Genomic DNA, 26552 nt, shown 5'->3' with positions numbered 1-26552 from the left:
GACTTGGCACTTGGTCTCCTCACATTCACTAGGCGAAGATGTACGACACCGAACAAGCTGGTCTGTGCAATAGGGCGTTTATATTTACATAGTCTATACTTTCCATCAATTAACTATTATTGCTTGTGGTCGACTGATGAAGGTTTGAGGAGGACAAAAAAAAGAAACAAAAGTCCTGTGTCAGCAAGTCTGCCAATGCAGACCTGGCTGTGGGGAAGGAGGAGGAATTAGTATGCTGTTCACTAAACACTGGAGGAAAAGTAAGGGCATAAATATTGCAATTTCCATCCTGGAGTGGAGAGATGGAGGCTTGTGAGTAAGTACATTTTGACAGGCTATATAGGAACTACTGCCATAGGAGAATTCACCGATTAAGAATCAGGTTAGCTGTGCAGTATTGATGCAATGATGGCTGCATAATTTAGGTAATGGAACTAGAACAATCAGTGCAAAATCCATTCTGGTGGGGGAAAGGTTCTCTAGCCGTGACATAAATCATTCAAGGGCCACTGAACACTTTCCTTTCTCTTAGCTTCAGTATTTATACAACCTCCATTCATTCAAGACTTACAGTATGTGGTCATATCGGCACTGTGAAACTACATAATGACCTAAAAGGCGTACTGTATATACCGATGAAATGCCGTTGGAGGCAGAGGCAATATCACAGCTGTCTATATGTAGTTGAGGCAGTGTCAAATCAATACTTTATTAGCTAACCCACTAGTGTCCCACTCTGGTGCAGTGTAATACAGACACCACTGGACTAACAGAGATAAACGTACTATACTATATTATATTTATCATCTGATAAATACATTTCCTCACTGCTGCAAGATCCTCTGTTTTAATTTCAATGTAGTGCGCACACACATACACACACACACACACGCACACGCACACGCTCACCCTCACTCACTCAGTGCCTTTAAGTGGGTCTGGCAGTCTCCCACCTCATTCTGCTGCAGCACTCCCTGTTGAGCCCCACCTCCCACGAGGAACCAGCCCACCCACTGCCCATATGCACGCCAGACATTTAGACAGCCAGTGAGAGAAGAGAACCTCAGGGGTTTGAAGAGCTATAGACAGTCACCCACTTACAGATCCACGGTGGTTCAGAAGGGCTTGGCTCACTCATTGACTAGCTATAGTCTGACAGTGATAGAGTCTAGAGGAGGAAAGAGGCCAGAAGAGAAGAAGAGGAGCTCTTAAGTGTGTGTGTGTGTGTGTGTGTGTGTGTGTGTGTGTGTGTGTGTGTGTGTGTGTGTGTGTGTGTGTGTGTGTGTGTGTGTGTGTGTGTGTGTGTGTGTGTGTGTGTGTGTGTGTGTGTGTGTGTGTGTGTGTGTGTGTGTGTGTGTGCATCATGGCATCAGGAGGCCATGGGATGAGGGGTAGAGGGGAACCCCTCCACGCACCACACCTCTCAGACATCTACGCCAACAGTGCTATCCAGCAACAGGACTATTCTGCAACCATCTGGCTCCGCAGCAAAGAGAAGCTGGAACATGTGAGTACCCTGAACGCACACTTAAACACACCTTATACACACTGGGGGAAGTTGTTGGGGAGATTCCAGAAGAATGTACAGTAGTGTTAGTAGGGGTTAGAGGCTGAAGACAGGTTTGGCTGGGCTACTGGCTGAGAATGATTTGAGGGACAGTTGACTTCGATCTCTTGTCTAACCCAAGGATTCAATCCACTCAACTTGGATGAAATGTAATTGATTTGGGACAGGATATCCACAGGGAATACATTCAGATGAATGTAAGCTGATTGAAATATTCATGCAGGAACCAGTTTGCCAAGTGCTGTGACGATCAAAGAGATGGGGCCTAGTCCAGCTGTCCTCAAGTCAAAATGTGACACTATATGAAATGATAATACTTTATTTTCAAATGCCATACAATGGAGCGTTATAACAGCCTCTCCAACCTAAACTCAAGTGTTCCACTGCAGCATATACTGTATCGTGTGTGGGAGGACGGCAGGATCTCTAGAATAGGACATCCACCATCAATATTCAATATATTAGCATTTCGCTACACTCGCATTAACATCTGCTAACCATGTGTATGTGACCGGTACGATTTGATTTGAGGATGAGGAGGAAGCTACTGTAAAAAAAGAAAATAAATAAGATTCAATGAAGTTGTTGGTGAGTTTGATGGGTCTATAGAAAAGCATTAAGAACTACTTGAGAGGGGAAATGACCCGAACGGGAAGGGAATAGAATGTGAAATGGTATAACGGAGAGACTGTGAGCTAACCATCATCCATTCTCAGCCCATTCATTTGGCATGCCTGGAGCTAGCCACCGGAGGATTGCAGCCGAGGAAATGTGCTTCTACGCCTCCAATCAGAATTGATTACTTCCACTGTCCACCTCACACAATGCCTGCTTTAAATAGTGCCGATCGAGCTTCAAAATTTGTTTGAACTTCTTCTCTCTTTTCATTTGAAATGCCCACTGCCAAAACTCAACTATTTTCTACGTTAGTGTTTAAGTTAAGGGAGTCATGTGTTTTTACCTTGCGTTAGGGTTACACAGACTTAGTCTGAACTCCTCCACCGTAGGCTAGAGACTTCCTCTCCCTCTAAGCCTGCCCTCTCAGAGGCAGTGAGCTTTTTAGCTGAAATTGAGCGTAAATATTTAATGGTTGGGGGTGGAACGGGACTGGGAGATCTGCCTGCTTTAAGTATACTGAGTACAGCAGACACCTGCCTTGACATCTCATGTCTGAAGGGAAGTGACAGATGTGCCACAATAGTAACTGTTATGTACTTGACCTGGGTTCAAATAATGTTTTTTTTTTTAAATATAGTTTCAGTGTTTGCTTGAGCCTGCCTGCAGTGCCAGATGGGAACGGTTTACATTTTTAGGACTATTGTATTAGTTCAATTTAAGCTAGGCAAGCTCAGTCAGACACAGGTCAAGTATTTGAACCCAGTTCTGGTGAGTTGAGATCTGCCCTGAAATGTGATGCCGGAACAGGGAGACATGCTACTCTAGTACTGTTATGTACAGTCTGTCCTCAGAAGCCCCGAGGTCTGTCTGTTACACTACACACTCTACTGTTCCTTTATGCAGCCCAGACCCAACTCAACCCCGCACACTAATCATTGGGCTGGTGTATGGATCACGCAGTGCTGCATTACAATAAATGGATTATTGGGAAAGCCGAGCAGCTACAGGGTAAGATAGAGTCTCCAGCTATAGACAGAGACTTTGTGGACCGGCAGCTTCTACAGATGTAGGATCTACATTTGAGCCAGTTTGCTACAGCAGGAAAATAATCCTCCAGCAACAGGAAATGTGAATTATTATGTGGATTGTAATTCATGTAAATGTTTTGTAGGGGTTGATACATTTTTCTTTAGGGGAAGTCTGATATTTTTAAGTGTAAATTACAAACTTTAGAAGCCTTTTTAAACCTTGAATACATTACAAGTTAGCCTTTTTTGCTGCCCGGGAAAATTCTCAACAACAAAGGAGTGATCAAATTAAGGTCCTGCATCTGTAATTCATCTATATTTTCAACCCACCTTAACTTCCTGCCCGTATTAAAACGTTGGTCATTCTTCAACGTCAGCTCACTCCAGCTCGACTGTCTGCTCTCTCACTCTCCCACACTCTCTCACTCTCTCTCTCTCTTTCTCTCTCTCTCTCTCTCTCTTTCTCTCTATCCCGTGGGCACGGCGCCAGTCTCCCATGGCACTAGTGCCCGACGGTCCACTCAGCACATCACAGACATTGACCCTCACCAGGAAACCATGCTGACATCCGGACACACAAACACCTATTTCCTGTTCCTGTTCCTGTTTTAGAACGTGCGAATGAGTCATGGTATTATGTGTGAAGGTGAGAAACTGTGTACCTGTGTGACCTCTATCACAAGTACCTGGATCACCTTCACGACAGCGCCTGTACAAGTGAGTAAAGAGAATATATTATAGCATTCTGATGACACATGAGGGTCAGAATAGAGATGTAGGAAATTCAGTTCCCTGTCAATGACTTGTGATCTTCATCCTCATTCTAAACTGACCATATAGTACAAGACCCCTACAGACGTAGGATCTTCATTTGATCACTCTTTTGTGGCTGAGGATTTTTAGGACTATTGTATAAATTCCATTTAGCTAGGCAAGCTCCATCAGACACAGGTCAAGTATTTGAAATACTTAATCTCAAGTGTTCCACGACAGCATATACTGTATCGTGTGTGGGAGGACGGCAGGATCTCTAGAATAGGACATCCACCATCAATTACCATTAGACCGTAAGCTAGCATCATCCATTCTCAGCTCATTCATTTGGAATGCCTGGAGCTAGCCACCGGAGGATTGCAGCCGAGGAAATGTGATTCGCAGCCTCCAATGATAATTAATTACTTTCACTGTCCACCTCACACACACGCAATGCCTGCTTTAAATAGTGTCGATCGAGCTCCAAACTTTATTTAACTTCTCTCTTTTAAGCAACAAAAAAAAATTTAAATGCCAAACATAAGGGTTTCTTTTCCTGCTGTAGCACACTGGCTCAAATTCAGATCCTACATCTGTATCTCTCCATTCCACAGAGAAGTCACACTCCCACAGGCTGTAACCACTGGAGCACAACAGACATGTCTGTCTGTGGTTGAGTGGAGCTCCACTGTATACAGTATGAGACCTCTGCAATAGTAGCATCTTGTACAGCTGAGGTAGTCTTAATCAGTCTCTAGTGTGGGTGAGTGGGCCAAAGACAGCGCATAGAAGATAATGACGTCCCTGTTGGAGAATTACAGTCTGAACAGGCTGCTCTGAACCAGTGCAATGAATCAGTGCTGGAATTCAATTGAAAAGGTTTGGCATGGGCCCTCAGATTCTCAAAATGTTCTACAGCTGCACCACTGAGAGGATTTTGACTGGCTGCATCACCTCTTGGTAGAGCAACTGCACCGTATCCGACAGAGGGTTGTGCGCATGGCCCAGTACTTCACTGGGACCGAACTCCCTACCACCCAGGACCTCTATACCAGGCAGTGTCAGAGGAAGGTCCGAAAAATTGTCAAAGACTGCAGCCACCCAAGTTCGGTATGTTTCTTTAGTTTCTGCCCTATACCCAGTGGGTATGTTTCTTTAGTTTCTGCCCTATACCCAGTGGGTATGTTTCTTTAGTTTCTGCCCTATACCCAGTGGGTATGTTTCTTTAGTTTCTGCCCTATACCCAGTGGGTATGTTTCTTTAGTTTCTGCCCTATACCCAGTAGGTATGTTTCTTTAGTTTCTGCCCTATACCCAGTGGGTATGTTTCTTTAGTTTCTGCCCTATACCCAGTGGGTATGTTTCTTTAGTTTCTGCCCTATACCCAGTAGGTATGTTTCTTTAGTTTCTGCCCTATACCCAGTGGGTATGTTTCTTTAGTTTCTGCCCTATACCCAGTGGGTATGTTTCTTTAATTTTCTGCCCTATACCCAGTGGGTATGTTTCTTTAATTTCTGCCCTATGCCCAGTGGGTATGTTTCTTTAGTTTCTGCCCTATGCCCAGTGGGTATGTTTCTTTAGTTTCTGCCCTTTATGCCCTATACCCAGTGGGTATGTTTCTGCCCAGTGGGTAGTTTCTGCCCTATACCCAGTGGGTATGTTTCTTTAGTTCTTTAGTTTCTGCCCTATACCCAGTGGGTATGTTTCTTTAGTTTCTGCCCTATACCCAGTGGGTATGTTTCTTTAGTTTCTGCCCTATACCCAGTGGGTATGTTTCTTTAGTTTCTGCCCTATACCCAGTGGGTATGTTTCTTTAGTTTCTGCCCTATACCCAGTGGGTATGTTTCTTTAGTTTCTGCCCTATACCCAGTAGGTATGTTTCTTTAGTTTCTGCCCTATACCCAGTGGGTATGTTTCTTTAGTTTCTGCCCTATACCCAGTGGGTATGTTTCTTTAGTTTCTGCCCTATACCCAGTAGGTATGTTTCTTTAGTTTCTGCCCTATACCCAGTGGGTATGTTTCTTTAGTTTCTGCCCTATACCCAGTGGGTATGTTTCTTTAGTTTCTGCCCTATACCCAGTGGGTATGTTTCTTTAGTTTCTGCCCTATACCCAGTAGGTATGTTTCTTTAGTTTCTGCCCTATACCCAGTGGGTATGTTTCTTTAGTTTCTGCCCTATACCCAGTGGGTATGTTTCTTTAGTTTCTGCCCTATACCCAGTAGGTATGTTTCTTTAGTTTCTGCCCTATACCCAGTGGGTATGTTTCTTTAGTTTCTGCCCTATACCCAGTGGGTATGTTTCTTTAGTTTCTGCCCTATACCCAGTGGGTATGTTTCTTTAGTTTCTGCCCTATACCCAGTGGGTATGTTTCTTTAGTTTCTGCCCTATACCCAGTGGGTATGTTTCTTTAGTTTCTGCCCTATACCCAGTGGGTATGTTTCTTTAGTTTCTGCCCTATACCCAGTGGGTATGTTTCTTTAGTTTCTGCCCTATACCCAGTGGGTATGTTTCTTTAGTTTCTGCCCTATACCCAGTGGGTATGTTTCTTTAGTTTCTGCCCTATACCCAGAGGTATGTTTTGCCCCTATACCCAGTAGGTATGTTTCTTTAGTTTCTGCCCTATACCCAGTGGGTATGTTTCTTTAGTTTCTGCCCTATACCCAGTGGGTATGTTTCTTTAGTTTCTGCCCTATACCCAGTGGGTATATGTTTCTTTAGTTTCTGCCCTATACCCAGTGGGTATGTTTCTTTAGTTTCTGCCCTATACCCAGTGGGTATGTTTCTTTAGTGGGTTTACCCAGTGGGTATGTTTCTTTAGTTTCTGCCCTATACCCAGTGGGTATGTTTCTTTAGTTTCTGCCCTATGGGTATGTTTCTTTAGTTTCTGTACCCAGTGGGTATGTTTCTTTAGTTTCTGCCCTATACCCAGTAGGTGGGTACCCATGTTTCTTTAGTTTCTGCCCTATACCCAGTGGGTATGTTTCTTTAGTTTCTGCCCTATACCCAGTAGGTATGTTTCTTTAGTTTCTGCCCTATACCCAGTGGGTATGTTTCTTTAGTTTCTGCCCTATACCCAGTGGGTATGTTTCTTTAGTTTCTGCCCTATACCCAGTGGGTATGTTTCTTTAGTTTCTGCCCTATACCCAGTGGGTATGTTTCTTTAGTTTCTGCCCTATACCCAGTGGGTATGTTTCTTTAGTTTCTGCCCTATACCCAGTGGGTATGTTTCTTTAGTTTCTGCCCTATACCCAGTGGGTATGTTTCTTTAGTTTCTGCCCTATACCCAGTGGGTATGTTTCTTTAGTTTCTGCCCTATACCCAGTGGGTATGTTTCTTTAGTTTCTGCCCAGTGGGTATGTTTCTTTAGTTTCTGCCCAGTGGGTATGTTTCTTTAGTTTCTGCCCAGTGGGTATGTTTCTTTAGTTTCTGCCCTATACCCAGTGGGTATGTTTCTTTAGTTTTTGCCCAGTGGGTATGTTTCTTTAGTTTTTGCCCAGTGGGTATGTGCCCAGTGGGTATGTTTCTTTAGTTTTTGCCCAGTGGGTATGTGGGTATGTGCCCAGTGGGTATGTTTGGGGATTTCATTCTCGTCCCTAGCAAGGTCCATTTGCTTTCTGCCGGTTGAGTTTTGATTCACAGGGCAGGTAAGAAGGAAGAAAGGAAGGGAGAGGAGTGGGTTGGAAGGAAGAATAGGGGAGGGAGGGAGGGAATGGAGGGAGGGAGAGAGGGAATGGGGGGAGAGAGGGAGGGAGGCAGGGAATGGAGGGAGCCCAGCTTGGAGAGAGCTTTCACATTGGATGTATGGACTGAAGGGGTGGGCACAGTCCTGTTCCTACTCTATCTCTCCCTCTGCCTCTGTCAGTGTGGAGGGTAGTAGAGAGACCACACACACACCCAAACACACACACACTTTCACACTATCACTGTGGACAGAGTAGAAGAGCACACAAAGGAAGAGCCAGAGAGGAAGTGGAGAGACCATGTCAGGGCTTACCGGGACAGACCTCAGACTACACCACGCATCTCACACACACGTCGGGACCAGAGCAACAGCATTATTAGGACAAGGGGACACTATGAGGACAGGGTCATGGTTATGGTTTACGAGGACAGGGTCGTGGTTTACGAGGTCACTGAGACTGAAGAATGTCTAATGTGATTAGCCGTTAGTTGACCAGGTGTGTGAAGTTTAAAGGACTCATGGCAGCACCAACTACACAGCCACAGGAGCCTATGAAGGTGAGTTTGAGATTTATCAATGATGTATTCATTCATCGCCTTCCTTTTTTACTCTTTAGAATGATTTGTGTATATTATTATTCATTATATTATACAGAATTGGGTGTTAATGTTCTTACAGAACATACTGGCTCATTTCGGTTGCGTAACTTTTCTCGCTGCGATTTGAATGGTTGATCATGAGATTTGATTGGTTGATTATAAAATCCAGAAGAGTAGGCTTTACTTGTAATTAGTTGCATACAGATACAATTGGTCACAGAGAATAGTGTTTTATAAATTACATAATTAAATAACATGTTGCTGTGGAATTAAAAATGATACCAGAAAATGAAATTCTGGGTTTATGCCGGAATATTTTCTGTGAAAGGTCAGACAGGTCTGGCTTGTATTTATTGCGGATGAATTTCCCTATGGGTATTAACACCAGCGAAACGTGGCGAGGTCTTTGACTCGGCTAAATTCATTGAAGGGAGGAGCGGTTCCCTCGTTCCCTTGGCGCGACAGACGAGTGCAAAGTGCATCCGGGCTGTTTTTCCTTCTTTCCGCATGAGCGCCGGAGACAGACAGGGCGAAGAGTAGATGATGGCCCGGGTTTGAAATTGACTTGACAATCTGTTTCTATGTGGACTGGCCATTCTCAACATGTTATAGCTGAGGAGTGACACTTTTTGTTTCACTAGCTGTCAAAAGTTATATTGTTTTTTCTGACTTCGACCAGTCTTTGTTTTGCTTCACTGGCAAAAGTTTCATAGGTTGTGAATGATGGCAAATGTCTGACTGCTTGAAGTTTTAAAAGGCTGCTGGAAAAAGGGCGAAATTTGCACTGCTCCTTCACCCAAAGGCACTGAACAAGCTGACAAGGGGCCAGAGAGGGATGGTGATGAAAATACTCAATCTAGCTGTCAGAAGTGTTATTGGTTGTAATGGTGGCAAATTCTTGACTACATAGAATCTTAAACTACAGTTGTGGAAGAAGGGTTGAGGGCAAAGCTCCCTCACCCAAAGACAGTAGACAAGCTGGCAGGGGCCAAGGGAGGATGTTGATTCAAATACAAAATGGGAGAAGAAAAGAGAGAAAGAGAATAGATAATGTGATGGTGACAGCCACACACAGCACAACACTGATACAGGCGCCGTCAACAGTCGTGCCAAAGGGCCAAGCAACCGAGAGAACGAGATTGCAGGAGTGTCGAGCTAAGCGAAACAAAACTGACGGCCCGCACTTCTAAACGAAGAAATAAAATAGGGACTTCTTGAGGATACCTCTCAGAAGAGAGATCGGTATTCTGAGAGATCTGAGAGATCTGCCCTCAATTAAAGCTACATACATCAAACCCGTAGGAGAAGGAAGAAGGAAAATGTTATCTTTACTTTCCCTCAAGGGGATGTGTCTTCAAGACACAATACTGTTGTATAAAATAGATACTTACTACACTCAGGGGTGCAACTTTCACTGGGGCATGTCCCCCCCCAACATTCTGAATTAGCATTTTTGCCCTCCCAGTTTTATCATTGGAATGTGCTACAAAACGAGGCAACGGCGTGTTTTGGGACCATGAGCATGCCTCCGAGTGATCGCGTAGGTTGTTTAGAGTGTTTATCTGACTGGGTAAAAAAAAAATATATATATACAAAAAAATATACAATAATGATGTTCCCCCCACGTCTGCAACCGAAGTTGCTATAAAACATTTACACTATTAAACATGTCATTTACATCTACTACACATAGTGCAATGTATGTATTGTAACACTAAGTAAGGATTGTAAACAGACAACAAAAAGACCCCATAAAGTAGTACACGGTCTCAAATACAGCAAAGTAGCCTGTTTAAGGTTGAGCAAAATCCTTTCAGCTCTGATGCGCCTGAACAATTCAGGCGGGCGTAGGGCAGCTGTTGAAAAGCCCTACATACCGAAGCCCCTGTTCTTTTACTTCAATAGAACAGTGTTTTCCTTCTTTCTTTCCTTTAAACATAGTTTTACTGTGAATCAAATTTGCCTTCAGTTTGGTTTGGAAGTGTAAGGTTCTGTATTTATTTTCTTAGTCAACCTCGTGTTCTGTTTTGTTGTGTTCTTGAACGTAGCCCTGTCTTTAATTTGTGTTGATTGATTTCACCTGTGTTTGTTACTCACCTGGTCTCATCAGCTCCATATTTAGTTCCGTTCATTCTGTTTGTGCCTTTGTGAGTGTCACGTTCTGACCTTTATTTTCTGTGTTTTGTGTTTAGTTAGTATGGTCAGGGCGTGAGTTGGGTGGGTAGTCTATGTTTGTTTGTCTAGGTTTTGGGAATTTCTATGTTTCGGCCTAGTATGGTTCTCAATCAGAGGCAGGTGTCATTAGTTGTCTCTGATTGAGAATCATACTTAGGTAGCCTGGGTTTCACTGTGTGTTTGTGGGTGATTGTTCCTGTCTCTGTGTGTGCACCAGATAGGACTGTTTTGAGTTTCACATTTCTTGTTTTGTTAGTTTTGTTCATGTGTACCTTATAGCATTAAAAAGTACCATGGAAAATTACCACGCCGCGTATTGGTCCTCTGATCCGTTTCGCCTCTCCTCTTCGGAAGAAGAGGAGGAAACTCGTTACAGAATCACCCACCACAATCGGACCAAGCGGCGTGGTAAAGGACAGCGACGACAGCAGCAGCAGCAGCAACAACAGCGGCCAGCATCACAGGAGGAATGGACATGGGAGGATGTATTGGACGGCAAGGGTTGCTACACCTGGGAGGAGATCCTGGCGGGAAAGGATCGCCTTCCATGGGAACAGGTGGAGGCAGCTAGGAAAGCCACGGAGGCAGCGAAAGCTGAGCGGCGGCAATATGAGGAGCCAGCACGGCAGTGCGACAGGTACGAGAGGCAGCCCCAAATTTTTTTTTGGGGGGGGCACACGAGGTGTGGTACTAAGCCAGGTAGCAGACCTGAGCTCACTCCTCGTGCTTATGATAAGCAGCGCATTACTGGTCAGGCACCGTGTTATGCGGTTGAGCGCACGGTGTCGCCAGTGCGTGTCCATAGCCCGGTGCGCTATAGGGCAGCCCCCCGAGAGTGCCATGCGAGTGTGGGCATTGAGCCAGGGCGTATGGTGCCTGCTCAGCGGGTCTGGTCGCCGGTACGCAGTCTTGGTCCAGGTTATCCTGCGCCGGCTCTGCGTGCTGTGTCTCCGGGGTGCTGGGAGGGTGCAGTGCGTCCTCTGCCTGCGCTCCCGCTCGTACCGGGCAACTGTGGGAGTGGAGCCTAGGGGAGAGGTGCGTGTAGTAAGCACTAGATCTCCCGTGCTTACCCACAGCCCGGTTCAACCTGTGCCTGCACTCTGGAGGGTCCGGGCTCGAGTAGTTGTCCAGCCTGGGGAAGTGGTGCCAAGGTTGCGCAACAGAGCTCCAGTGCTCCCCACAGCCCGGTCTTTCAGGCTCCTCCTAACACCAAGCCTCCTGAAAGTCTCCCCAGCCTGGTAGTTCCTGTGGCAGCCCCACGCACCAGGCTGTCTCTCAGTCTCCTCCTGCAGGTGCTCCCGCCTGTCCGGCGCCGCTGCCGGAGCGTTCCGCCTGTCCGGCGCCGCTGCCGGAGCCTCCCGCCTGTCCGGCGCCGCTGCCGGAGCCTCCCGCCTGTCCGGAGCCTCCCGCCTGTCCGGCGCCGCTGCCGGAGCCTCCCGCCTGTCCGGCGCCGCTGCTGGAGCGTCCCGCCTGTCCGGCGCCGCTGCCTCCTGTAGCAGCTCCACGCACCAGGCTGTCTCTCTGTCTCCTCTCTGCAGGTGCTCCCGCCTGTCCGGCGCCGCTGCCGGAGCCTCCCGCCTGTCCGGCGCCGCTGCCGGAGCCTCCCGCCTGTCCGGAGCCTCCCGCCTGTCCGGCGCCGCTGCCGGAGCCTCCCGCCTGTCCGGCGCCGCTGCCGGAGCCTCCCGCCTGTCCGGCGCCGCTGCCGGAGCCTCCCGCCTGTCGCTGCTGCGCCTCCCGCTGTCCGGGAGCCTCCCGCCTGTCCGGCGCCGCTGCCGGAGCGTCCCGCCTGTCCGGCGCCGCTGCCGGAGCGTCCCGCCTGTCTGGCGCCGCTGCCGGAGCCTCCCGCCTGTCCGGCGCCGCTGCCGGAGCGTCCCGCCTGTCCGGCGCCGCTGCCCAGAGGCGGAGCCCCTCAGCCCAGAGGCGCCAGAGCCCCTCAGCCCAGAGGCGCCAGAGCCCCTCAGCCCAGAGGCGCCAGAGCCCCTCAGCCCAGAGGCGCCAGAGCCCTCAGCCCAGAGGCGCCAGAGCCCTCAGCCTCAGCCCAGAGGCGCCAGAGCCCCTGTCCCTTTGTCCAGAGCCCCTGTCCCTCTGTCCAGAGCCCTGTCCCTCTGTCCAGAGCTTCTGCCCCTCTGTCCCGAGCTGCCCCTCTGTCCAGTGGGGTCATTGAGAGGGGTTGCCATGGTGAGAAAGCCACGGAGGCGGACAAAGACAATGGTGAAGTGGGGTCCGCGTCCCGCGCCAGAACCGCCACCGCGGACAGATGCCCACCCAGACCCTCCCCTATAGGTCAAGGTTTTGCGGCCGGAGTCCGCACCTTTGGGGGTACTGTCACGTTCTGACCTTTATTTTCTGTGTTTTGTGTTTAGTTAGTATGGTCAGGGGCGTGAGTTGGGTGGGTAGTCTATGTTTGTTTGTCTAGGTTTTGGGAATTTCTATGTTTCGGCCTAGTATGGTTCTCAATCAGAGGCAGGTGTCATTAGTTGTCTCTGATTGAGAATCATACTTAGGTAGCCTGGGTTTCACTGTGTGTTTGTGGGTGATTGTTCCTGTCTCTGTGTGTGCACCAGATAGGACTGTTTTGAGTTTCACATTTCTTGTTTTGTTAGTTTTGTTCATGTGTACCTTATAGCATTAAAAAGTACCATGGAAAATTACCACGCCGCGTATTGGTCCTCTGATCCGTTTCGCCTCTCCTCTTCGGAAGAAGAGGAGGAAACTCGTTACAGTGAGGTACTGTTCATTTTGATGAAGCCTTTTCCTAGCTCGTTTGTAAGAACCAGTTATAGCCTTCAGTCCTAGTTTTGTTTCTCCTGCCTGTTTATGACCATTGCCTGCCTTTGACAACGATTCCTGCCTTCTACGAAGGCGAAATAAACACCTGCCGTGCTCTGCGCGGGAATCTACACCTTTTTCTCCCTGAGTATTCATTACAGGAAGACTGTTCCACTTCACTTGTCCCCTCAGCTTCTTCTTAGCATTATAACAGCCTTCCGTCTCCAACCTAAACTCAAGTGTTCCACTACAGCATATACTGTATTGTGTGTGGGTGGATGGCAGGATATCTAGAATAGGACATCCACCATCAATATTCAATATATTACCATTAGACCGTAAGCTAGCATCGTCCATTCTCAGCCCATTTCATTTGGAATGCCTGGAGCTAGCCACCGGAGGATTGCAGCCGAGGAAATGTGCTTCGCAGCCTCTAATGAGAATTGATTACTTCCAATGTCCGGCCACACACTCTCAATGCCTGCTTTAAATATGGACCATACCTTCCTTTGTCACATCTGATGTCTGACTACACAGTCCAATGACGTTCTAGTTGGGTTATTGATTCGTTAAATCCTGACTGCTGATCAATTGTATTGATGATTGATATTCAAATCTAATGAAGGATGATTTTCTTGTTGTGTAACACCTGAGACCTAATGGACTTGTCAATAGTTCATCTTGTCAGTTTTGCTTCTTGGCTGAGATTAGTCCTAATCAGGAAAGAAGAGATTGAGGAGCATTTAGTAAATCCATTGAGGTTCCTCTCATAAACGGTTAGTTTTGCTCCCTTGGCTGCATTTCTATTAGTCATAATCTGAGATGTAAACAAATTACAAGGGGACAGATTGAGATTTAGGTTGAGGTGCATTCAATATCTCCATTGAGGTTCCTTTTAATTACACTCAGGAAACGTTACAACTGATTACTGGGTTGATGTGGATCATGTTCTTTAGGGCATACATTTTAAATTATTTTACAATGGAAAACAAGTATTTGTGCTACCTATTGGATACCTCCAGGGTCGTATTCATTAGGGCACACCATATCTAAGTATTTTGCAACAGAAAACAAAAATTACCCTTTCTCATTGGACAAGTCCAGGCTGTCCATCCATGTTTCAGTCTGTTTGCTGCCTAATGAACACAACCTTGATTTGATGTGTTGTGTTTGTCTCTCTGTCTTTCGGTCCCGACAGAAGTCCACTTTAGTCATCCATATTTCATTCTATTTTCTTCCGTTTGGTGTCTACTGATCATGATGTGTGTTCCTCCCTGTCTTCCAGTCTCAGCAGAAGTGCATAGCCATCTTTGCTCTGCTGTGCTGCTTCGCTGTGCTGGTGGCTCTCACCTTCTCCGCGGTAGACGTCTGGGGGGAGGACGAGGACGGAATCACAGAAGAGAACTGTAACAGACACTGTCGGTAAGAGGTACAGGAACTATAATCAACGAACCCAGAACCAAATACTTGCGCTAGCTAAATGAAAGTCATTACAAAGGTCCTAAACCGTATGCAGGGCTAACGATCTGTAACAAGTACATCTATAGATATAGCCTACAACATTGTCATATGGACAGGAGTCAAAATCTTCCAAGACCCTAAGATGCTATCGTAAACATAGACCATAGATGTCGGCATCATCGATTTCAGAGATGTGAAATGACGATTAAAACTGTATGCTTTCTCATCAGCATTGTCCTTGTGGAGAACATTCCGGAGGACCTCCCCCTTTCCGTAGATGGTACAACCCACGTTCCCCTCTCCACAGGCCTCAACAGCCTGTTGGACCAGGCCAAGCACTCAGTGGAGGTGGTATCTCCCGTCTGGAACCTCAACTCATGGGACCAAGAGACATGGCCCAACTCTGACACACAGGTATCATGTAACAAGAATGCCACTTCTACTTCTTCATCTTATTCTACTTCTTCTTCATCATCATCATCATATATCGCAAACTATAAAACTATATAAAACAAATATTCTACTTTGGCAAAGTGCGATTCCATTATATCAGCAGTGCGCCCAGCAGCAGAAATTGATAGTAAGCCACACAAAACCTGCAACAGTCTTTGGATAAGGACATTCACAGAGCAGAGGGAATAATAACAGTCATACTGTACATATCCTTTTATGTCTCAGGGCCAGCTTCTGTTCCAGAGACTGCTCAACCTCAAGACTCGGGAGATTAAATTGAAGATTGCCAGCAGTCTCACAGACTCTGCTGAACTGCAGAAACTAACAGAGCATGGTAAGTGACACTTCCTTCATATCACTCCACATAATATACAAAAACAGCAATGTATTATTCATTGATGGCCTATAGTACTGTGTGTGCCCAATTATGCATACGGATGTAAGATCTTAATTGAATCACTATTTTGTCTTTGAGAATTTTCCTGCACGGCAGAAATGCAAACTTGTAGTGAATTTGAGTTTTTAAAAGGCTTCTAAAGTTGATAATTCAGACTTGAATTTGCCCTAACAAAAAATATATCAACCCCTCCATTAATTATAATCCAAATAATAATTCAAATTTCCTCTTGCTGCAGGATTATTTTCCCGCTGTAGCAAACTTACTCAAATTTAGACCCTACATCTGTAGACTACAGTGTCTCATATTTATCTAAAGGAAAGCAGATACAGCACTTTCTATAACATTTTGTTATACCCGTGGTATACTGTCTGATATACCACCTCTGTCAGCCAATCAGCATTTAGGGCTCGAACCCCCCAGTTTGTACAACGTTTTCTATAACATCCATCACAGTATGAGCTCCACTCTCACTCCTTGAGCTCTCCGGCAAACTTGAGTCCACAAGGTCAAACAACATGAATGTGCAAATGGATCCAACTTCACTGCTTCCTTGTCAAATTGGGCTTCAAGGCTGCCTGTACGTCTTTCTGTCAGCCACAGGCCACATTGGCCTTTCTTCTCGAATGTGGCCGTGATTTAAAGGTCCAATAGAGACAGGGCCTTAGAAGCCTAAATGTTTGTTTGGAGGTTGTGCCCTTCAGCAAGGCACTTTACTGCCTCCTTCAGTATTCTTCTTCCCTGACTTCATTTTCCCCCTCAGGTGCCGAGGTTCGCTTTGTGAATATGTCAGCTCTGACCAGAGGCGGACTGCACTCCAATTTCTGGGTTGTTGATAGGAGGCATGTGTTCATTGGCAGTGCCAGCATGGACTGGAGATCACTGTCCAAGGTACCAGTTCTAGACTAGGGTTTCCCAAACTCGGTCCTGGATCCCCCCTGGGTGCATGTTTAGGTTTTTTCCCTAGCACTGCACAGCTGATTCAAACAACCAACTCATCATCAACCTTTGATTATTTGAATCAGCTGTGTGGTGTTAGGGCAAATACCAAAACATACACCCAGGGTGGGCCCCAGGACCGGGTTTGGCAAACCCTGATCTAGTCCATTAGTGATTAGAGAAGTGATTACCTGGCACTTTCATGCCCTAATGCCAGCTGGTGGTAGAACTCCCATTGAATGTAATTAACATATTGGCCAATGAGGAGTCAAAACACACACACACACACAACCGCACACACACAACCAAACACACACACAGTGCAAGACAACAGAAATCTACACACTCTAGCAGAAATGTCGGCAGAGAACAGAAATGTCTCAAGGTCCTGTACATGCAATAATGAGCTGTCAGCAGTCTTTGTCAGCTGAAATAAACAGGTATATACTCCACAAACACTGAAACAAACAATGTGTTCATCAGACAAGTATTCACTTATAGTGCATATAACTAGTCTGTTTGAGGAGTCTCTCAGCCGCCCAGTCAACACACTCATTCTCTCTTTAATAACCAGACTGTCAACCACATTGCCTCCTCCTCTCCCTCCGTCTCTTCCCTGCATCTCTCCACAGAGGAAGGAGTTGGGGGTGGTGGTTTATAACTGCAGCTGTCTGGCTATAGACCTCCATAGGGTCTTCTCCTTTTACTGGCAGCTCCAGTACAGAGACTACATCCCTTCTATCTGGTCTAAGAGAGTCACGGCCCTCTACGGCAAGGACAGCCCCGTAACGCTGTACCTCAATGATACAGAGGTTACCGCTTATGTGTCGGTGAGGATTCGTTATTATGTACTATGTATTACATAGAGCAGATCAGCGGAGGCTGGTGGAGGGAGGAATCGGAGGACGGGCATTACAATGAGCCTGTCCTCCGATGTATAGTGACACCAGCCACCACTGGTCTACAAGCTATAACATTGTCTTGCTATAGGAGTTTTGGAGTTATGTTTCTACACTCTTGTTGAAATGGAGTAGAATAACCATAACTAACCCTAACCCTAACTAACCCTAACCCTAACTTACCATAACTTACCCTAACCCTAGCCCTAACTAACCCTAACCAACCCTAACCAATCCTAATTTACCCTAACCCTAACCCTAACTAATCCTAATTTACCCTAACCCTAACCAACACTAACTAACTCTAACACTAACTAACCTTAAATAACCCTAACTAACCCTAACCCTAACCTAACCTACCCCGAACAGATTGCTTTATCAATTATTCAACCGACGCTCACCCGGGTGATTAATCATGTAAATGTTACGCAGAGAAACAAATGAAACGTCTCCGTTCGACGCGCCAGCGTCTAATTTGACAGTAATGAATCTCTCCATCCCCCGAGGGATGATGTGTTGATCAGCTACAGAGAACACATTCATCATCATAACAGGAAGTAATGATGGTACGGCGTCCTACTGTGATGCTGCTGTTGGCAAAACCTTGTCCTCCTCCTCTGCCTCCGCTCCCCTCAGCTCACTTCTGACAATGACGCATGTTGGGGTTATGTCCGTCCTCGTTTCGACCCGCTACTCCCCCCCTACGTCTCAGACTATATTAAGTATTGAGACTGCTTAAAATGTAGGAAATGGGAAATTGGAAAATAACCTTTGTTTTGAAAGTGTGAAATATAGGCTAAAAGGGGGCGTTGGCTGTCACATAGAAGGCAGTAATAAAGTGAAGCTATGAAACGCTGAAGCTCTACTTATTGAAACAGTTGACAGTCTTCAATATAACCTGCAATCGAAACGAGTCAAATTGAATCATTTGAATGTGTGTTCTCATCTTAATTGTGATGGCTTTCTTGGTTCCCTCCTTCCCTCCTCAGACCTCTCCTGACCTCTTCTGTCCTAAGGATCGGGCCAAGGACATAGATGTCATACAGCATGTGATGCAGGAGGCCAAGTTGTTCATCTACATCTCTGTCACAGACTACCTTCCCCTACTCACCAGAAGGTCTGGAGGGTCTTTAGTTTCAAGGTGATGCTTCCCAATGTCCGATAATAAGCCTATTCATCTTTTCACAATGTGCTCATTATAGTCGGACCAATGACATACCACGTATATGTCATACAAGCTGTAGCTATACCTTCTGCAATCTGAGTGCAGCCGTAGTTTGCATCCGTGCCTTGATTTCTGAATTTGAGAGCCCAAACCCTCCGCTTTATAGCAAACCATGTGGCAGGGATGCCATTGGCTGAAACACACATGAAGGATTGTGGCTCAAAGTGTTCTTCTAACACCCAGTGGTCCTCTGCTGTACATCTCATCTCCCATGACTTTGTGACCCTTCCACCGACACAGATACTGGTCTCCTATCGATGAGATGATACGTGAGGCTGTGGTCCTGCGAGGGGTCAAAGTTCGCATGCTCATCAGTTTCTGGAAGCAGACCCACCCGCTCACCTTCAACTTCATTATGTCCCTCAAGTCACTGTGCATGGAGCTGACCAACTGCTCCCTAGAAGTGGTGAGTGAATGAAAAGAAAGACTGTGAAATGCCTATTAAAGAGATGTACTGTATATTACACTCCAAAATACCATGTACTGTAGCTGGTTTTACACAATCACTACTTGTGAGGTCTAAGAACATTGATCTTGGACTGAATTAAAGTGGCTCAGGAATTCAGATGTATGATGGCTCATTGAGTGTTAAAGCAACTTGAAGCCGTACAGTGCACTAGCATTGCCTCTATTGCGGTGGATATCGATTTGGTTTTATGACTTTAATCTTCTGTTCCTGCAGAAGTTTTTTAGCAGGAGGGAGCAGATGGCTAATAGTCAACCAGGAGTCAACCACAATAAGTACATGGTGACCGACAGTGCTGTGTACATAGGTCAGTGATCCAGATCCAGTCACTGGGAATCTACTGTATCATTGATTATACAATTATTTATACGGAGAAGACATACAATATGTATTAACCTTTACTCTTCACACACACACACACACACACACACTCATTTTGGAGATTAGCAAAAGGTCAACCACAATTCAGCACTCCCTAGAGCTAGTTTGGAATGCAGTACCTTGCTCTATTTCCTCAGGTAATCACGACTGGGTGGGGAGTGAGTTTGCCTATAACGCTGGGACCGGACTCGTCATCAAACCAACACAAACTCTCAAGGAGAGGGGCGCCACAATCCTGGAACAGGTGAAGGCTGTATTCGAGAGAGACTGGCATTCGCACTACGCTAAAACCCTACAGGCCAGTAACAGGACTCCAGAGGGTAGCAAATACAGGAACCTCCACAACAACCAGAGGGCCAGAGTCTGACGGATAACAAGGAGGGCAAAGAGACCTTGAATGAACGACCCCTGTTAATAAACTATCAGCACACCTTTCCCTTTAACTTGTCATGAAACAAGGGTGTATTCACTAGGAGCTAAACGGACGCAAGGTTTGATGACGGCCAAATATGGATTAGCCTGAAGATGCACAAATCTGGTTATGTGGACTGTTATATGCATGAGCGGCATGGAGGTTGAACATAAACGACTATTCTAATGGTGTCATTTCTTTAAGGACCTCTACATTTACACACACTGAAATATATATGCATTTTGTATTATCTGATTATGCATTCAGTTTGACAAGAATACCTCAGTATTTTAACCTTTTCTAATTATATATATAACCACAAAAAAAAATCATAGTTAACATAAAATGCTTTGCCTTAATTATATTTCACATGCTTACATGGAGACGACCTCACTTTCTAGACTTATTGTCATACAAACAAATGACAATATAACTGGTACGATGTTACCTGTGTGCAATTGCATGGCATGCCTTTTGGGGGAACTGCCCCCCTTCCTTCTCAGTACACACACACGCTCAAGGACAAGAGGATAATTTAACCTAAAGCAGAAGATTATCATTATACAGAAGCCAGTAGGCCTATGTAAGTAGGAATGATTCATTAACATACATGGAATGTACATTATATTTATGATACATTTATGATACAGTTTCGCCTTGTTGATCCATAATATAATGTGAACTTATTTTATACTTGCCTGTAATAAAAACAATACCTCGTCCTTATTTCCACTGTTCTGAAACAATTCCAACTGGAAGTAGCAGAAAACAAAGGATATAATGGCCACCACTTCGGCCTAGTAAAGGGGAGAAGTGTAGGAAATTAATCATGGGGCTTACTTTTCCCATCAGGGCTGTATTTTTTTTTGGGGGGGGGACAGTTAACTTCATGCCTAAAATCTATGTTTTATAATGTTACTCTACACATTTTGTCATGAGGCTATGAGAAAATGTTGCAGTTTTAAAGCAAATTGTCTACTATTTACACAGTTTGCCATGAAGCTGAGAGAGAATTTAGCTGTTTTAAATATAATTTCCTGCAATTCTACAGATTTTGCTGTTATACTATATGGGGGCACCCTGACCTCCAAGTTGTGTAATAATAATTTGGTTGGCGGTACCCTGGAGGTCGGGGGCCCAGGGCACGAGCCAGGAGTGTGGTAGTACTTATTTTGAACACATGATGGTGTTATAGTATTATATTAGATATCAAATGGCTCTGGGTTGACACTGTGTAAATGGATTCAATGAGATGATAATTACTTTTTCATGTTCAGTTAGTTGTATGTTCACCGCAAAGTTTGATATCAACCTTTTTAGTAAGTTTTATCATAGACTAATCATGTTGAAATTACAGCCTAGGGTTACTCGTGTTGTAAATCGTTATAAACATGTAATGGGGCTTATCGTTTGATAGTTTTTTGGGGGGGATTTGGATTGCAGTTTATGTATCCCCTCAACTTGTATGATACCATGTTTTGCTCTTTTTCTGTCCAAATTGTATTTTGTTGTGAGGGAACAGCCATTATGTAGCCTATGGTGGTGATATGGAATGGGAAACGTGCTTTCCATTTCTGCTTCTTCCATTGAAGTGTTGCGTGGCTTTAGCATTATCCCTGTGTTGCTTATGGTCGCTTTGGGATGAAAAAGGACCTGCCCCCTCCCAGCGATGAGGAGCTGGAGAGGGTGGGGTGGGTGGGTGCCGTTGTCATGGCAACAAGATTAAGGTCAAATATATTTTAGACAGCTCTATTAGCACTTTTTGCTCCTGCGGATTAGCACCAACTCGGGATTATTTGATATGGTTGGTGGCATCGGGGATGTGCGATGGTTTGACTGAGGTTAGTGTGTTGTCAGTCTCGTTTTGTCATGACAAAGATACCGACCGGTGCAAAAATACAATGTATTCAGAGTGAGAGATCATTGTAACTTTTTTTGCATTTAGTGTAGCTACTTACCCGGCACCGCGTCACTCGTAGGTTGAGTGTCCGCAACAGAACGTCAAATTGTAGCTGGTGGATACTGATATGCGCGTCATTGTGTTTTTGTACGGGAAAGAGAGTGAGGAGTGGAGAGAAAGAGGGAGGTAACGTTAGGTATGTGCCACCTGACTGCCTGCAGATGCCTTTGCAGCAGCAGGGAATGGACCTTCCAAAGGATGTAGGTGACAGGATACATTTGCGGGGGAAATGCCAATGGAATCTTTTTGAACAATGCGTGTCCACGGCGACATATCGACATATTTTCAAAACAAATGATGTAGCATGTTAGTTTGTGTACTAGCGACACAAGTGCGTACGGGACTATTATGCAGAGTCTCACTGCGGCTGCAGCAGGGAGCTACTTGAATTCTCAAATAGTTTTACGAAAGCGACAGGATCCCTGCCGACCACAAGAAATGCAGCAGGCTTTTCCACAATGACAGTGGCTGTGTCCTGCGTTTCATTCACCTCTAGGGATAGGACGAATGTTTGAAAAAAGAGTGTTCTGTGTTTATCAAGCAAACGATCTCTCTTTTGACGTCTACAGAAGTCCTCATCAAATCCAATATGTTTTGCTGATAAAGGATCGATCAATCATCAAGGACATCGATCAAGATGGAAAGCGAGGTTTTTCTTCCCCATCTGGAGCAATTTATGCTCAGCCCGCTTGTCATTTGGGTAAGTACCCTTCTGCATGTTAAAAATGTAGCTATGATAAAGGTCCTTGGCGTTGATTTTCCTATTAATAAGCAAATAATGATGTTTTTATTTTTTGTTTTGTTTAGGTGAAGACATTTGGGCAAAACTATGGGAACATGACATTGGATTATCCCGAATTACTGGATGGGGTCGTTTTGAACAAGATCATGATTCAAATGTAAGTTTAGTCTGTTTTTGTTTTGTTTAGTTGCACATTTTGCCCTGTGCACTGCAGCCAATAAGGAAGTTGGCTCTATGCCGGCCTGGTGTAACCTAATCCAAGCCAATAAGCAGCACTGTCCAGATAAAACAGTTAGTGTAGCTGGAATTTGACACATTTTGACCCAGTAGCCCATGTCAATGATTGGCTTATCAACCGCTTCTGCTCATCTGACAGCAAGCTACAGTGTTGCTCATAATGTTGCCGTGATCATCCATGCTATTAACGAGATAATTTACATAATAATAGGCTATTTCACTTGGTTGTATTTTGACAATAAACCGAGTGCCAGTCTCTCTGCTATCATGCTAACTCCTTGTCAGTAGTGGTCATGTTTGGTGTGACAATGACATCAGTGGAGTTAAGAAGAGCACAAACAGATCTGGGACCAGGCTGTTTTGACTCCATTTTGACTCCATTTTGACTCCATTTGGGCATGCTATAATTAGAGTGAGTTCTGCTGCCAATTTCATGCAAAACAAAATGTATGAACAAAGTGATATAACACTTAACCTGTTTGTACTCCAGTCCTCTCAGAATTTCGCCACATTTTGGGAATGCTATTTTTAGAGCTCTAAATTGTGCTGGGTCGGTCAGGGTCATTCTGCCTGACATTTAGTGTTTTCAGAATGAAGTTGTGTTCTTGTCTGTTTCTGCGTGTCGGCTAGTGGATACAGCTGTTACTAATACAGCACAGAGCTGCTGAAGTTCTTGTTAACTAGTCAATGCAGCACAACAGTGTGTGCTTTGTCACTCACTTGCCCTGAAGGAGTTCATTGTTGTCTGTCTGTCTGTCTGTCTGTCTGTCTGTCTGTCTGTCTGTCTGTCTGTCTGTCTGTCTGTCTGTCTGTCTGTCTGGTCTGGTCTGGTCTGGTCTGGTCTGGTCTGGTCTGGTAAGAATATGTATTGTAACGTTTCTAATTGGTTTCCATAAAAGGTCGAGTCTGAGTCCCAGATCACTTCGTGCAGTCTTTCCAGCTCCCATTGCTGATGTGACAATGACAGCGACAAAGTTGACAAGACATTACGAAACAGATCTGGGACAAAATAGGTCTTAAAGGAAGTCTTCAAGAGCTCATTGAGTAGCTTATTGTTGGGGTACCTTATGGCTGGGAGAATTATCATCATCACCCACCTAATCATCACAAACTGATGTCCCCTCTGATAGACAGTCATTAGTGTGGCTGGGGGTTTGTTAGACCCAGGCTGTCCAATGAAAAGGCACTATAACCCCAAATAACAACTTTTTATTAAGGTTAGATATAGCCTAGCTCTGAACCTAAACAATATCAATATTTAGGACTAATGTAAGTTATGTTTGAAGGGATCCAAATAGGTTTAAATATATATATTATATATATCCTGTCTTCTTTGGGATAAGAGCGTCTGTCATAGTCTGGCTAAAAAACAATACACACACACTCACACCACACACACACCACACACACACACACACACACACACACACACACACACACACACACACACACACACACACACACACACACACACACACACACACACACACACACACACACACACACACACACACACACACACACACACACAATGCTGGGGCCTGCCGGTGGTTTAGGATAATCCCTTGGATTGCATGGAGACCCTCTGGATTAGGGGCTTGTTGATAGTGTTTAGTTTTATGTGGAGAGCGAGACAGATGGCAGGGAGGGAGACAGTAGTGGCTCAGAGACCTACAGGAGACTATGGGGTCATCCTCATTAGGGTTCACAGTAGTGACACATTTTGCTACGGGAATTGAAAATGTGTTTCTTATTGGACCAATTCAGGTAGTCCTTCCCTGTTTTGGAATGTTTGCTTCCATTTTCTGCCTAATGAATACAACCATGGACAGATACCAAGGTACATCCTATCTGTTACAGGAGGCTGAGGCCAAATAGGTTTAGGTCACTGTGTCAGTCAGATTGCCAGTCATTAGGGAAACTGAAATGGCTGAGAAGGGAGTGGATGAGTGAAGGGAGGGCTCTTTTAGGTGCTTGAGTGGAGTGTTGCTAACCTGGTCCCAGATCTGTTTGTGCTGTCTTCCCAACTCACACGTGTCAAGGACCATAGGAGTTAGAAAATCTGAGCAAACAGATCTGGGACCAGGCTAGAGTGGAGCAGGCTGATGCTATGGCTAGAGAGCAGCTACCATTTGGCTGTGAATTCATCATGCCATGAGCCTGACAGAGGGTATGATGTAATGGGGCAGAAAAAGAGGGAGAAACAGAGAGCTAGAAGCTAGAAGCAGGTTTGATGAGAGTTAAAGCCAAGTTTAGCCAGATGTACTATATCTTTATAGCACCTGGCTTACCACATAACTCACCACCTCTGTGGCTGTAGAAATAGCAGCTAATACGTCTTAGAAATAGCATTTATATGTAATGTCATTTCATATCCTTCAGAAATCACACGGGTAACACTTTACCATCTTTGTGGCTGTAGCTGAAATACGTTGTTGTAATTAAGTTGCTATAACGTTATTATAATGTTTTCATTCTCCTCAGAAATCCCAAAGCGACTCTTCCGAGCGTCAACAAAGTGAACGACGACCCCAGTCAGAGGATTCTGAACCTGACCGTTCTCATCCGTCAAATCAAAACCTATTACCTAGTGAGTTACAGCTATGGATGTTCCCTCTTAGTTAAGTTTCCACCATTAAACATTCCTCCCTTTTATACTGTGTGGAACATTTGAGTTTGAAAGATTGGCAAGTCAAACCACATTCGTTCTAGGGAAGGGACACGCAAACACACACACACACACACACTCACAGTCTCACGATTTGCATGATGGTAAGAGTTAATACCCTCTAAGTGAGGAGAGCAGCTCTCTGCACATCTGTCCACCAGGCCACCCACCAGACTGTCAACCAGCCTCTTCTTAAGACGACTGCCCTAAATATCACCACATCCACCATGTAAACATCTCTGCAATCAGTGTGTGTCGTTAGGCAGGCTACAGTAATGCCTGTGCCAGACCTACAAGGCTTTGGAATGACCCATTTGGGTGGGATCACGACAGAGAGCGAGAGAGTCCCTCTCAGTCACAGCTGTCTATCTGTCTAATGCTGCGGTTTAGATGAAAGCAATTGTAGTAATTAAAAACAGAGCAATTATACAGACATAAGGTCAGTTTTAATTTTACCTTTATTTAACTAGGCAAGTCAGTTAAGAACAAATTCTTATTTTCAATGACGGCTTAGGAACAGATCTGTACCTTGTTAGCTCAGGGGTTTGAAAATATAGTACGTTGTGAATGTGTGATAGCCCAAGACATACTTTATATTGTTATATTTCCAGTATGGAGATCATTTTGAAACCGAATGTATTTAGCTAGTTTGTTTGTATGAAACACAATTATTCTAGTGTCTGTATTTATTTACAGGGCATGCATTTGTACAAACCCTCATCATACAGCACACACAGTGTGTCATTACAGTATATCATCTAGAAAAATCCATGAAGACTGATAGTCTTTTGAAATGATATTGTCGTTGTTTATACGTAAAGGGTCTGTGGTGTGTTTACCACAGTGGAGTACCAGTTCAATCTCATCATCGCAGGAATCTACTTTCCCAAAAGGGTTTGATTTGGATTCCGGAGGGAGAGTTCAATCACTTCTAATTCTTGCTCAGCAAAAAAACTAAAAACAGGGAAGAAACACCAAGAACAATCAAGATATCTAATGATTTCCCCTCAGAATTCCTTATGGGCCCTGGTCAAAAAGGAGTGGATTGCAATTTGGGAGGTATGCTAAGATGGCAAATGAAGACGGCAGCTCTCCTCTCGCTCTCTGCAGTAATGTAGGCT

At 45.0% G+C, this 26552-nt stretch overlaps 2 protein-coding genes across 10 annotated transcripts in view; both read left to right on the top strand.

The window, feature by feature from the left end:
- The first annotated feature begins 1320 nt into the window (after positions 1 to 1320).
- LOC118376327 (inactive phospholipase D5) lies at positions 1321 to 20602 on the top strand. 2 transcript variants are annotated; one of them, XM_052527822.1, is made up of 10 exons: positions 1321 to 1507; positions 14477 to 14613; positions 14883 to 15066; positions 15331 to 15439; positions 16266 to 16393; positions 17074 to 17271; positions 18330 to 18481; positions 18806 to 18971; positions 19248 to 19338; positions 19550 to 20602. In XM_052527822.1, exons 1-10 carry the CDS (start codon positions 1364 to 1366, stop codon positions 19777 to 19779), a joined length of 1539 nt encoding a protein of 512 aa, XP_052383782.1. In that variant the 5' UTR covers positions 1321 to 1363; the 3' UTR covers positions 19780 to 20602. The 2 variants fall into 2 exon arrangements, with proteins under 2 accessions (XP_052383782.1, XP_035618933.2); XM_035763040.2 differs by lacking the exon at positions 1321 to 1507 and adding an exon at positions 7848 to 8205 and having other exon boundaries at positions 19550 to 20601.
- Positions 20603 to 21535: 933 nt separating this feature from the next.
- Positions 21536 to 26552, top strand: part of LOC118376326 (girdin-like) — a 39909-nt gene continuing 34892 nt past the window's right edge. For 5 of the 8 annotated variants that reach the window (XR_008144819.1, XR_008144818.1, XR_008144817.1 and 2 more), the window contains exons 1-3: positions 21731 to 22484; positions 22592 to 22683; positions 25248 to 25353. Coding sequence is in view for 5 of the 8 variants with exons in the window: in XM_035763039.2 (XP_035618932.2) it covers positions 22422 to 22484; positions 22592 to 22683; positions 25248 to 25353 (261 nt within the window). In the remaining 3 variants the exon portion in view is untranslated. Of the gene's footprint in view, positions 21666 to 21728; positions 22485 to 22591; positions 22684 to 25247; positions 25354 to 26552 lie in introns of those variants that run through there. The other 3 variants (XM_035763034.2, XM_035763035.2, XM_052527820.1) reach the window with 3 other exon arrangements.

This window comes from Oncorhynchus keta, chromosome 10 (assembly GCF_023373465.1).
Source record: "Oncorhynchus keta strain PuntledgeMale-10-30-2019 chromosome 10, Oket_V2, whole genome shotgun sequence".
Classification (NCBI taxonomy): domain Eukaryota; kingdom Metazoa; phylum Chordata; class Actinopteri; order Salmoniformes; family Salmonidae; genus Oncorhynchus; species Oncorhynchus keta.
This window is presented reverse-complemented; position numbering and strand designations above follow the sequence as displayed.

Bases quoted from the DNA above. Each gene is read 5' to 3' on its own strand.
- LOC118376327 (XM_052527822.1), top strand. From the start codon at position 1,364: ATGGCATCAGGAGGCCATGGGATGAGGGGTAGAGGGGAACCCCTCCAC. The intron at 14,614-14,882 runs GTAAGAGGTACA...CTTTCTCATCAG, and splicing joins AACTGTAACAGACACTGTCG to CATTGTCCTTGTGGAGAACA. The intron at 15,440-16,265 runs GTAAGTGACACT...TTTCCCCCTCAG, and splicing joins GCAGAAACTAACAGAGCATG to GTGCCGAGGTTCGCTTTGTG.